Here is a 12742-nt window from a genome sequence, read left to right on the forward strand (position 1 = left end):
TTTTAAGGATTCATATACAAAAGCAAACTACTCTGAGCCAGTGGATCGTTTTATCCTTCATAATGTAGAAAAAGGCAAAGTCAGGTGGTGACTCAAGTAAGAGGGAATTTAGCCTCTGGTACTATTCTAATAGTGTAATTACATGCGGACTTCCCCGGTGGTCCAGTGGCTGGGACTGTGCAGTTCCACTGCAGGGTGCGCAAGTTTGATCCCTGACTGGGAAACTAAGCCAGCATGCCGTGTGGCTCAGCAAAAAAAAAAATACTAATTATATGAAAATAACTTGCTACCGAGAAAGCTGGGGCCAGATTCAGTGGCTGGACAGTGTAATCACAGCTGAAAGCCCCAGGGCTCAGCGGGAACAGTGATCAGAACTGTTGCTGTTCTATGCTTGCTGACAAACACCTCTACTTTGGGTGGGGAAGATCCCCTTTTCCACACGGCTGGCTTTGCAAGCGTAGCTTTCTCTTCTGTGCGTGTGCCAGGCTGCGAGGAGCTGGGGTAGGGACAGCAGGGCAGTCCCAGGGACCACCCCCGGAGAATAACCTGCGCAGCCGCCTCAGTGAAGCCGCAGAGGGCCTTGGAGGCTGTGGCGACAGCCTCCCCGAACTCCGGCAGGTTTCCGTTCTTGGCATTTTGGGAGATGCCGGTCATGGCCTCACCCAGCACCTGGGGGACAGAGGGTATCGGGAGAGTCAGATCTTGTCCTCAGAGGGAGAGGGCAGCCCCTGGCTGGCTTATCTTCCTACCCTCTCCCCTCCTCGGGAGGGGACTGGGTATACCTACCTTTGAGTTCTCCATGACGCTGTCCAGACAGCCAAAGTAGGACATGTCATTGATGGGCTGGACTGGGTTCTCCAGGAGTTCCCGGACCGTCTGTCGGGTGGGGGAAGGGGAAGCAGCTGGTGGTGAAGTGAGGTCCGAGACGCCCCTCCCTGCCCTGAGCCAAGAGCCCCTTCCTCAACCTCGACCCCACTTAGCCTGCCCAGCCCACCTCCAACTCCCGCAGGGCATTGTCACACTCCTTCTGGCCCGGCGCCTGCTGGGTGCACATGGTGATGAGCTGGTTGATGCTGTCGGTCACTGCCCTGGGAGGAACGGGAAGCCGAGCGAATGAGTGCATAGGTCATCACTTCTGCGTCCTGCTCACGTAGGAAGTAAGTCTCTAGCCATTTCTTTTTTGTCTGGAACAATTCCTGAGCCAGAGACTTCTTACGAAACGTCCCCTCCCCAGTCTGCTTAACATGCAAGGGCTTGGTTTCCCAGCTCCCACTTACCGGGCAGCTGCAGCCAGCTGACTCTTGAGGGTTGGGGCTGCAGGGTCTGTGGACAGGGCCTTGGCAGCGAGAAGAAGTTTGCTTGAAGACATGGAGATACCCTTCAAGTTGGACACGACCTGGGCACGATCCTCCTGGCTCTGTTGAGGGCAAGAAGGTCAATGCACTGTTCAGTCTTTTCCTGTCTGTCTCCAAAAGGGATTCCCTGTCCCAGACACCCAAGTACGGCTAGCGCCTGGGGAGGGGAGGGGGCCAAGAGCAGGTCAGGACGCCGTGGTCACAGAGATGCCTCTGACCCTTGCACCGGGCCCAGTGCCCCTTCATACCGGAGCCTGGCCCGCCATCTCCACGCCGGCTTCCAGGAAGGTGCTGAAGTCCTGTCCAAATCGACCTGAGGCTCGGGCCAGGTCCTGAGGGGTTCCCCGAGAGGCCTGCACCAGCTCTGTGGCTGCCTGATTCAGCCCGGCAGCGGCTTCATTCAGCCGGCTCTGAGCCTCCTGAAAGGTCCCAGTGCTGGGGGGAAGCTGCAGGATCAGAGAGAGAGTCAGGAGCAAGGACGGGAGGTGCCGTGTGGGCGAGCCTGGTGAAGGAGCTCGGGGAGGCGGGCACAGGCCTGGGGGAGCGGTGGGGGAGGGGTGCACCCGGGGAGTTAGGGTGACGGGGTGGAAAACTGGGGTCCTTTGCCCCGTGTCCCCTCACCCCCTCCTCCTACCGAGTCACTCAGGAGCCGCTTGCTGGCATCTCCCACCGCCCTCAGAGCATTGTCCACATCTCGCTGGCCAGGCAGGCAGCTGACGCAGCGGTTCAGGGCCTGGGTCACAGCTTTAGCCACCTGAGGGGGGGAAGGAGACAGGGTGGCCAAAGCAGAAACAACGGGGGGATCCCCGCCCGCACCCATGGGAGCCTCTGAAAGTGAAAGCGGAAAGGGGGTGCTGTAGCTGAACAGGCCAGAGTATCAAGTTAGGGTACCGAACTTCCCTAAATGCGCTGTTTGGCTAGGCCCAGGTCTCACTTTTGCTGAGACTCTTCTACTCAGACTGAGAAGGAAGGGTGAAATCCAGACAAGAGTCGCAACGCTGATGAGACACCCCCTCGAGACAGCCTTCTGAGGGGGTCGGGGGAGAGGGAGCAAGCAGCCCCGGCCCAAAACCGAACCTGGGCAAGCCGCTGCTGGCTCTCAGGGTCCCCTGGATGGCCGGCTGCTTTCTTTGCCTCCTCGATGAGGCTGCTGGCCTTGTCCAGGACATCGCTGGCTGTGTCGAGCACAATGGCTTGCACCGCAGGATCTGATGTCAGGGCAGCTACGCCTCTAGCAGCTTGGGCCAGTGACCGCAGCCCACCAGCCACATCCCGAGCTGCAATGCCTGTGGAGACGATGAGAGAGAAAGGAGGGAAAAGGCACCTTTACTGCCAAGCCCTGATGCTGGGGGCTTCCTGTGTCACCCCACCCCTCCTGCAGCTCCCACTTCCCCTCCTGCCCCCAAAGGCCCCATCCTGGCCCCGCTCATGTACCTGCGTAATTCTCATTGCCCTGGGCGACCTCCCCCAGCAGCTGGGCGATGGCGGAGCTCACGGCTTTGGTGCTGTTGCCCAGGTCCTGGGCACATTTCTCCATCTAGGGATGACAGGGAGACTCGGACTCAGCCACAGGAGGAACCGGGAAGAGAGAGCTTGAGAAGCTACTGAGAGTCAGCAGGCAGTTTCAACAAAGGTTCAGGGCAGCTCTGGTGAGAAGGAGACTTCAGATCTCACAAACACTTACCGTCTCCCCAGGCAAGGGCTTCAGCTTGCCGTCTCGAGCAGCTGCCTTCACTTCCTGCAGATCTCTCTCCAGATTCTGCACCACACTCAGAGCAGAATCCATTTCCAAAGGCCCACATGCTTCCTGAGCCTACAAACACACGGGGTGAGGGGGGAAGAGTTCGAGGGGTAGGCGGCACACAGGGTCTCACTCATGCCTCAGGTTAGTTATCCATCTGAGGATAGCCTGAACAGGTTCTCCATCATCCCAGGACACGCCCTTCATCTTCCAAAAGGACAGCCAGCTCCCGTACCTTCTGGGCAGCAGTACGGAGCTCAGCCAATGCGGTGCCAAGGTTTTTAGCACACTGACTCAGCTGCATGGCCGACGCCTGGTCCTGAATCGTTGGCACAGAGGCCTTTGCGGCTGCCACCATCTTCCCGCCTGGCTGTTGGGGGACAGGGGGGCACGTGAAGCACACCACATGCCCTCTGGGCGTGGGTACAGGATGGGTGAGGGTCAGGATGTGCTGAGCACTGGGGTTCGGTACAGCGAGAGAGACCACTGGCAGAGACTTAAACTGACGAGATCTAGAGGCCCTGAGCAGAGTGGGAAGGGTGTGGTCTGAGTGGTCAACGAGGAGGCCTTGCCTGCAGGAAGCTTTGGCTGGCGGCGATGAGGGCTAGCTGAGCACTGGGGCTGTCAGGCTGCGCTTGGCTCCCGCGGACGCCCTGCACCAGCAGTGGAATCTGCTCTGCCACAGCCTGTGGGTGAAAATGTCATAAGCACCACCTGCCCACAGGCTGGGGGAAAGTCCCCACCTCCCGTGCCGCCTCCGGCGCCCCTGTGCTTCCTGGCGTCTCACCTTGCAGCTCTGTACCAGCAGGGGCTGGGGGCCAGCAGAGGCCTTGGGGGTGGAGGTTGCGTGTTGGGCTGCCGCGATGGTCTGTGTAGCCGAGGCTGCAGCCTGCTTGGCTGCGTGCTTTGAGGACAGAACAGCAAGGACAAGGCTCAGACATTCCTGTTCCCCGTCCCTGGCTTACCCTGCCCCTGCTATTCCTGAGGAAATAATAACTGTTGGCACCGAGGATGCCAACACGCACTAAGGATGCCAGGCATGTCCCCGCACACGCCTCCTGATTTCATTCCTCCCAGAGCACCAACACGTGCCTACGTCCCAGCCTCACCTCAAGGCGCTGCACCAGCTTCTTCTTGATGGCGTTCTGTGCAGCGGCGTTGGTTGCCATGCGGAGACCCTCCGCTGCCTCCCGCAGCCGCTGCTGCTGCTCCTCACTGTCTGGATTGGCGGCTGCTCCCTGAGAGGTGGCGAGAGACAGTGACCACCCAGGATCCCTGTGGATCCTAAGTAAGCGCTTCTTTGACGTCTCCATGCTTACACTTTTTTTCTTGAAGTCACTTCTAACCACCCCCACTGAAAGGTAATCATGGTTGAGACAAGCTCCCTCAGGTGGGCAAATGGGGAGTCGTCTGGGCCCTGGCTTCCTTCTGGGATGCTGAAAGCCCTTCCTTAGGCAGGGCTGTTTCTGCTTCCCCCCGGGGAAGTGGCCATAGCTCTTCCCCACTCCCCACAAAATGCCACCAGCAAAGGGGAGTGAGCAGGGCTCCTGGGGACGAGGAGGACACGGTTTAGAGCAGGGATCTCAGAGCACTGGAGCAGGGGCCCCGGTTACTCTGCAAAGGGAAGAGTCCGGTGTCCAGGGACCCAAGAATCTTCTGGCGCTCCTGTGTCCCACTGCCTGGCCCTTCTCTGTGCTGCTAGCAAGGGATTCCTGGGACCGAATGCCCGTGTGCAGGCATGCAGGGAGCAGGCAGGCGGTGGCCGCACAGTAGGGAACAGTCGGAACCCCAGGCCCTGGACTCAGAGGAAGCAGAGGGGCACGGTCTGTCTGTCAGCAAGGACTCTGCGGGTCACGCTGGCTGAAAGCCTGGCGCCATCCGCTCACTGCCGAGAGGCGCGGCTACTTCCTCAGTGCTCCTGTATTTGTTCTCTTGTATCTTCTGCTTTTCCCAGGTTGCTCCCATAAATGAGGGTGATTATCTAGACCCTTTTACTTCCCACAGGGCCAGTCTGGCGGGGCTGCACAGAAGGCTCCCCACCTTGGCAGCCTCCACCATCTTGGCTGTGGCATCGGCCAGGATCTTGGCGGCACTTAACAGCTTGCGGGAATTCTCCAGATCACTCTCCCCCTCGGCATCAGCCTTGATGGCGTTCACCAGGTCAGAGGTGGCTTGGGCGAGGATGCGGGCCTGTCGTACCATCTCACCTGAGAGCATAGGTACAGTCAGCAAACAGAGCCAGAGACGCTGAGAGGGTGTCAGGGTGGGGAAAGAGATGCAGACAAGGTAGATGAGGGTTTTAGGGGCAGTAAGCAGATGCTGAAGTTCTTGAATTGATTTCCCTGGAGTTATTATTTTCTGGGTTCAGGATTTTGGAAAGGGAGAGATCTCTTGGTGAGTTTTAATGCAGACAGGGGTGATGGGGGTGGGGTGACAATGCGGAAGACAGTCTCCAGTGGGTATTTTCCGCAGTCTTAAGCGGATGAGGCTCTTTGTGAAGGATTTTGGGAGTGAGGGAGTGGAGGTGGGACAGCTATCTCTTAATACTGCCACTTTCCATCTATTTTTGTGGATACTCTGGTATGATCTTTAACTGCACCAAGGAAGGCAGGGCAGTAATTTTATTCCTAACAAACGGGGAACTGGAGGTTTCAGAGACTGAATGCCCAGCCCCGTGCTGAGTCCTCAGGGGGCTGGTGGCAGGTCTGCAAGGAAGAGTCCAGCAGGCTCAGAGAACCTCATCGGGGTTCTTTGTCTTCCCAGGGGGCGTCCTTACCAGCATCACCCATGGAGCTGAAGATGTTCTCGGTGACAGTGAGGATGGTGTCAGTGGCCTGGTCGTAGCGGCCAGCAGGCCCAGTCCCTGTGGCGTGGGCCCTCACGTGCTGCAGCAGCTCATTCAGGGCCTGGGTGACAGCTGTGGCCGCCGCACCTACCCCCCGCAACAGCTGCGCATCCTCTGTGGCGGCCTGGGAGGCGGACACACAGCCCTCCACGGCCTTGGCCACGAGTCGCCCAGCCTCCACCAGCTGCTCTTGGCAGACTGGGGAGCTGATAGTAGGAGCCACCACCTGCGGGCAGAGTGAGTGTCAGAGACGTAGGTGAGGGAGAGCAGTCGTGAGGTGTGGTGTCTGGTTCTGTGGTGTTCACAACAGTGACCAGGTTGGGCAATGAGGCCTTGGGGGCCAGAGGGATTAGATGAGAGGCTCTAGGGTGCATGGAAGCATCACCTCTTGGCGCGGGCTGGCGCACCTTCGGGGCTCACCTTGGTACAGGCCACCAGCTGGGAGGTGGACAGGGCACACTGTGTCGCCGCAGCGATGACCTGGGTCTGAAGCCCTGAGTCCTCCGTCCGCTGGGCCACACTCTTGGCCTTGAGGACCAGGGCAGCTGCGGCGCTTGCCACGGCCTTGGCTAGTTGCATGAGCACGTCCTGTGAGAAACCAGTGGTCAGCAGGGCCTGTGATCCAGCTTGGGGTCCAAGGGCCCTTCTCAGAGGCGTAAGCTGTTTCATTAGTCCCCCTGCCTCCAATCACAGAACTGTGTGCAGAAGCAACCAGAACCTACCCAAGCCCCTGCCTCGAGCACCACGTAGGACAGAACCCCCACCAAGGAACAAACCCACACCGAGAGGAACGGTACACCGAAGGGAGGCGGATACACTCGGCGGCGATGGGGAGGGAGGGCAGGCGGTGCTGGTACGACAGGATGGAGGGGGGTCCCCCCGCCCCCAGCATTTTTTCTCTATTCCTTCTCTGTCTTTGGTTGGATGCAGTCCCCCTGGCGTCTCGGGAACAAGTCCCTGTCCGACCCTCCGGGGTCCTGCCTGCGCCACGCCTCCCCAGCTCCCGTCGTGCTCTGCCCCCCGGAGGCCAGGGCAGGGGGCAGAGCGAGTGTATGCGGCTCAGAGAGGACAGAGCTGGGAAGGCCCAGGCCAGAGGCCGTTACCGTAGGGGGACCGGGGGGAGATGGAAACCCAGCCCCGCTGGGTGCACAGATCTGCATGGGAAATCCAGGATGACAAGTCAGCTGAGGAAACTGGCATGGGGTGGGAAGGGGGGCGCATCCTCTGGGTATGTGGTTAAAAGGACTAGAAGGGGGGTCAGGAGGCCCTCAAGTTGGGGTGAGGGCTACATATGGGGAAGCCTGGGAAAGATGACAGTGGCCAAAAAAAACTATCTCCAGTAAGGGCCAACGGTGAACTAATAGGTTAAGTTGGGATTCAGGGGTTCTGAATTCTTAGCCCCCCAGAAACAGACTGGGGGGGTGCCAGTGTGATTCCTGGAAAGAGGTTCAGGTTGGCTCTGAGGGGTCAATTTATAGTAGCTGGACTAGAGCTGGATTCAGGATCAGAGGTCACCTCCTAGAAGCTGGGGTTCTGGGGGCTGGGTGAGTCACCAACCTGGAAGTGGGGGTCAGTGTCACTTTCCCCAATTTGTTGCAACAGCTCCCCACTGGCCTGGCCCACGTTCCCAGCTGCTTGCAGCAGGTTCTGACGGGGCTGTGGAGAGTGAACACCGGTCAGAAGCTGCCCCGTCTCTGCCAAGATGACCCCGGGTCCTACACACCCATGGTTCCCCATCTCCACCCTGCAATCCCTGGGCTCGGAGCCTCTCCTCTCCCTCGGGCAGAGCCCTGGCCCCTGACCTCGGCACTGGCCGGCTGGGCGCTGCGCAGCAGCTCCGACACCGCCCCCGCCAGGCCCTTTGCCGCCTGCAGCAGGGGCCGGCCGCTGCCGCCTTCGTCCTCCAGCAGGGCGGCGAGCAGCTTCACGCCACGGGACATCTCCGTCAGGTTGGAGGAGATGGTGGTGACCGCACAGCCCACTGCCGTGTAGTCTGTCTCAGCAGGGTCCCCTTGGGGGAGGAGGAAGACGAGACCAGTCACAGGCAGTGAGTCACACACACACACAGACACAACCACTCACCCCCCTGCCCCCGACACTGAGGGAGACGCGCACACACAGCCCCTTCCATGAGTCAAGGTGCAGTCACATCCGAGCCAGTCACACTCACGCCTGCACACACTCGCCCTCCCACCCCCGTCATCCAGAGAGCTCAGCATCCAGCCTACCTGCGGTCAGGTTCACCACAGAGGCAGTACCGGCGGTGATGGCGTCTACCTGGGAGTGGATTTCATGCTTGGATTCATCCATCTTATTCTTACGCCAGGCCTTTGAGGCCTGAGGGAAAGAGAAACCAACCTCAGGATTGGCTCTGCTCCAGTCAACCCCAGCCCTGGTCCCTGGAGTTCCAGCTTCAGCACCGCTGGCCCTCCCCTATCGCACACTCACAGCGTCCTGGCCCAGAGGGGGCAGAGTGTCGAAGTCATCCAGGGTGGCCTGGGCGGCCTGCACGGCCTGCATGCTGGAGTTGATGGTTCCAGTGAGTGCCTGCTGGGCTGACGTCTGTAAGACAAGAAGAGTAACAGGGAGCCTCTAGAGAGAGGAGACAAAGGAGAGCCTGAGGCCAAGGAGAGGAAAACTCATCGGGACACAGGAAGAGACCGCCTAGCTCCCAGCTAGGCGCAGCAGAGGAGGGTCCGCCCGGAATTGCGGCCGCAGTGGGGCGCTCTTACCAAAGGAGGCATGTGTCCTCGGTGCATCTGGCCACTGGTAATCTGCTGCTGGGCAGGCGGCATGCTGCCCACCTGGAAATTTTCAGGACCCGAGGCTCCGGAGCGCATGATGGCGGGCAGGGCCACGGAGCCGTGCTCCACCTTCCCCACCCGGTTATACTGCTGCTGAAGCACGGTGGACCTGAAGAGCAGACGTTCAGGGAGCGCTCCGAGGGCCTCCGCTCATCCCCTGCCCACCTGCTCCACCGCCTCCGCCTGTCCTGTGCTCCGGGGGTGCGTGAGGCCTCATCACAGCCTGAGACTTACAGAGCCATCCTAAGGACCCCCACCCCCCAGTCCTGGGGGTCATGCCTTGCCTGCCCGAGGAATGGGGTCAGCCCCGCTCCCTTTGTACTTTTTGGGGGACACTGAGTCCTCCAGCATAGTAGACTCCTCGTCTCCCTCCAGCCCAAAGTGATCGCCTCCGCCTGTCCTGTGCTCCGGGGGTGCGTGAGGCCTCATCACAGCCTGAGACTTACAGAGCCATCCTAAGGACCCCCACCCCCCAGTCCTGGGGGTCATGCCTTGCCTGCCCGAGGAATGGGGTCAGCCCCGCTCCCTTCGTACTTTTTGGGGGACACCGAGTCCTCCAGCATAGTAGACTCCTCGTCTCCCTCCAGCCCAAAGTGATCCTTGCTTTTTTTCTGTAGGAGAAAAAAGGAACAAGTATCAAAGAAGAGGGAAGTGGAAAAGGCAGCCTCTTCTTTCCCCTCAGCCACCTTCCAAGCCTGGGTCCCAGTTTCTAGAGGACCCTGCGGGGGGCAAGGTACAGTAAGAGACGGAGGCGGCGGGGGTGCGGGAGGCGGTGCTCACCTTCTTCAGGATGATGTCAATGTAGCCAGCGATGAGCTGAGCGATCTGCTCCCCCTCGGTCGTCTGCACCGAGTAGTAGCCATCTTGGTAGTCCCCGAAATCCTAGGGGGGCAATGGGGCGGGGCTCAGCGGGGAGGCCTGAGTCAACCCGGGACAGGAACAGGTGGGGCAAGAGCCCAGGGCTGAGCTGTTGAGGCTGCCCTCCTGTGCGAGCCGCCTCTGGGACAACAGCCCTTCTTCAGTCTCCGAGTTCTCTATTTCCCTTGGGGGGAAATACTTCATTTCTAAGGAGTTTATCCTTTACCCTACACAGTTTCAAATACGTGACATTTAGGCAATCTCTCTTCTGTCACCCTGATGATAAAATTGGGAGGACAGATTCATCATTAAATGACCAGAGTGAAGGATGAGCACGAATAACCAAAGTGGAAAAATCGCCTCTGCTAATTCCCTTCCCAGCGGGGCACTTCCTCAAGGTGGGATCAGTCTTCAATTCGTGAAGCCGAAACAGGAAGCTAGAGGCCGGGCTACTCTAAGGAGTTGCTGCTGAAAGAAGGGAGGCTTATTTTTCTATCATCTTTTTCTTCCCTCACTCCAAGTGGCCTGTGATCTCAGCTTGCTGGTTACAGTTTGGTTCTGCTGATTTTTAAAAATGTTTCATTTTAGCTTCTCTCATTCTCCAGGACAGAGTATCTCCTCTATTCTAAACTCCAAGTTCCTATAATAGCTCCAAAGTTCTCCTTTGTTCTGGAATCACTTTCAGGGTACCTAGCCCTGCACAGAGGGGCTGGGGAGAGCTCTGCGGCTGCCCCTTCTCTGGGAACTACACAGCCCTTTGTCCCCCAAGACCCCAGCTCACCAGGGTGAAGCTCTTCGGAGACGCAGCCCAGCGTTTGATGTTGGTGAGGTTCCATTCCTGGATCACCTCCTTGGTCTTCTCATCCACCCGCATCACACACTCCTTAGTGATGCCCAGAAGCCTGGGCACCAACTTGTTCTTTCCTTTCATCTTCTCCTGTGAGGCAGAGGTCGTGGATGTTATTAGTCAGGGGGTCAGATCCAGACCACAAGGGGGTGCTGATGGAGGCAGGAGACATAACTGGATTGTCTATGAATGGACCTGGACAAGGCCACACTAGGATAAAGGGAAAGGGAGGAAAAACGCAGGGCCGGCGGGGAGTGCTGACAAGGGGAAGTTTTCACAAGGGACAAAATGAAACTCTTGGGGAATGGCAGAAAATGTGACTCAGGGCAGGGCTAGAGACTCAGAGAGCAAAGGGTGAGAGCAGAGGTAAGGGTGGGCAGGGAGAAGGGTCCGCAACCCACCTTGACCAGGAAGAAGGAGACGCCGTACGTCTTGAGGGAACGGGCCAGCTTCACATACCGTACCTTGGCCTCAATCTCACTCATCTGTCCACAGTTCTTGTGTGCCTTCGAGTATAAAATGGGGAAACTTTTAGCAAAATCTGAGTAAGATGACACAGCAGACTAGAAGTTAAGTTGGGATGTGAACTATGGTAGGAGAGTATTATGGGAACACAGTAAAGGTTAGGGGAGGCAGGCTATGAGAAATGAGAAGGTGACGGGATGCGTTGATATAGAATATGCGGAAGCACTGGTTCAAGAAGCGAAGGATACAGTTAAGGAACTTGCAGATGTTCTATAGATGTGAAGGAATAGTTAGGAAGTAGAAGGTCAAACAGAAGGCCTTTTGGGCTGAGGATTCAAAGAACTGAGATAACACCTTCCGTCTGTACAAAGATCTGCTCTTCACAGTGATTCCCTATCAGTCCTATTCAGGGAAGAGAGTTATCCCGTGTTAGAGGGAAAGGAAAGAAAACAAGATTATTGAACTGAGGTCCACAGCAGATGCAGTGACGCAGCCCAGGCCAGAAGCCCAGGTCTTTTGCTTTCCTGGTGCGAGAGAGGTAGGAGAACAGCTTGGAGGGTGGAAGCAGGGCAGGGGTGATGAGCAGAGGTCCATTCAGTCAGTAGGATTAGGCAGCAAAGCTCCCAGGTCATCCCAAACATGTCCCTTGCCCCCATTCACCTGGAAGATCTTACGCTCTCCCTTCTGCTTCACATACTCCTTGGGCAGGAAGTCCTTCAGGCTATACCAGAAAAGGGAGGGTCAGCATGTAGTGGACAGCATCAGGGCCATGTGGGCCACGGACTGTGGGCCTGGGGGTGTGAGGAGATGTCTAGGACAGTGTTATCTTTGGGGAGAAGGAAGATTCAAGGCACGAGAGTCTAGATTGTCCCTGAAATTGAAGTGACTTAGTACTAACTCTTGAATGCAGCCTGACTCTCTACAGAGAAAAAGACTGAGGGAACTTGAGTTGGAGGCTCATTTCTTGGGGAAAAGAAAGACTAGATCACAACTTTAGGGAAACAAGAGCAGAAGGGGCTCACTAGAAGGATGACCATGCTTGTAGGAAGCTGAGAAACACCAGTGGACGAGACCTATGAGACTTCCGAAATCTGAGGTTCCCTGTGACAAAAATGTACCCTGTTTGCCTCTGGCTATTGCAGCACAATTCTTCAGAGACTCTCAAAAAAGTGACATGCTTGCTTCAGAGGCAGGGGGCAGGGGCAGAGTCTGGACTACTTTCACATTCCACATGCGAAGAGACACGTGGAGGAGGGAGGCTGAAAAGGCCGCATGGGGGTCAGGCCCTGGGAACTCAGAAGAGGAAGCAGGGGAGAAGGCCTGGGACGGAGACAGGCGCCCTGTGCCAGGGCCGCAGGGGCAGGGAGTCCTGGGCCCTGACAGGTAAGGGGTGAGGGTCACTCACTCGAGGAAGCCGGCCTTGTGCTTCTGCTCATTGTGGGGCCCGAACTGGATCTGGCACTGGAAGCCAGCGAACTCACAGGCCTTGTCGAAGGAGACGGGGTGGGAGCCGTTCAGGATGTCGTCTCGTGCCTGAGGAGCACAGAGGAAGGCGACAAATGCCGTGTGGGGGGTGGGGGCGCCCCGCCACGCCCCTGCCTCTCTCCCTGCGGCCCACCACCGGGCCCCCCCTACCTGCACGTAGAGAAGGTTCAGCTGGACGGGGTCGCGGGAGTCCACGTTCTGGTCTGAGTAGAAGAACTTCCTCCGGAGCAGAAGCGTCTCGTGCTCCTCCACCCCCTGCTCCCTCAGGGTCCGGCCGTGGTCCAGCCAGTTCACTGGGGCACAGAGGGTCCCCTCAGTGCCCGGTCCCTGCAGCCCTTACAC

General features: G+C 58.1%; 1 protein-coding gene across 3 annotated transcripts in view; it reads right to left on the reverse strand.

The window, feature by feature from the left end:
* TLN1 (talin 1) overlaps positions 1-12742 on the reverse strand; it is a 34288-nt gene that overhangs the window by 14127 nt on the left and 7419 nt on the right. For 2 of the 3 annotated variants that reach the window (XM_065908368.1, XM_065908369.1), the window contains exons 6-34: positions 12551-12693; positions 12321-12448; positions 11576-11636; positions 10852-10956; positions 10385-10540; positions 9526-9627; positions 9280-9356; positions 8674-8854; positions 8390-8503; positions 8170-8278; positions 7744-7952; positions 7499-7597; positions 7045-7095; positions 6362-6529; positions 5873-6167; positions 5137-5303; positions 4206-4334; positions 3884-4000; positions 3669-3782; positions 3332-3466; positions 3040-3168; positions 2790-2892; positions 2433-2641; positions 1990-2109; positions 1604-1801; positions 1278-1417; positions 995-1088; positions 787-876; positions 547-669 (exon numbers count right to left, since the gene is read on the reverse strand). In XM_065908368.1, the coding sequence (XP_065764440.1) occupies positions 547-669; positions 787-876; positions 995-1088; positions 1278-1417; positions 1604-1801; positions 1990-2109; positions 2433-2641; positions 2790-2892; positions 3040-3168; positions 3332-3466; positions 3669-3782; positions 3884-4000; positions 4206-4334; positions 5137-5303; positions 5873-6167; positions 6362-6529; positions 7045-7095; positions 7499-7597; positions 7744-7952; positions 8170-8278; positions 8390-8503; positions 8674-8854; positions 9280-9356; positions 9526-9627; positions 10385-10540; positions 10852-10956; positions 11576-11636; positions 12321-12448; positions 12551-12693 (3866 nt within the window). The remainder of the gene's footprint in view (positions 1-546; positions 670-786; positions 877-994; positions 1089-1277; positions 1418-1603; positions 1802-1989; positions 2110-2432; positions 2642-2789; positions 2893-3039; positions 3169-3331; positions 3467-3668; positions 3783-3883; positions 4001-4205; positions 4335-5136; positions 5304-5872; positions 6168-6361; positions 6530-7044; positions 7096-7498; positions 7598-7743; positions 7953-8169; positions 8279-8389; positions 8504-8673; positions 8855-9279; positions 9357-9525; positions 9628-10384; positions 10541-10851; positions 10957-11575; positions 11637-12320; positions 12449-12550; positions 12694-12742) is intronic. The other variant, XM_065908370.1, reaches the window with a different exon arrangement.

This window comes from Muntiacus reevesi, chromosome 17 (genome assembly GCF_963930625.1).
Source record: "Muntiacus reevesi chromosome 17, mMunRee1.1, whole genome shotgun sequence".
NCBI lineage: Eukaryota > Metazoa > Chordata > Mammalia > Artiodactyla > Cervidae > Muntiacus > Muntiacus reevesi.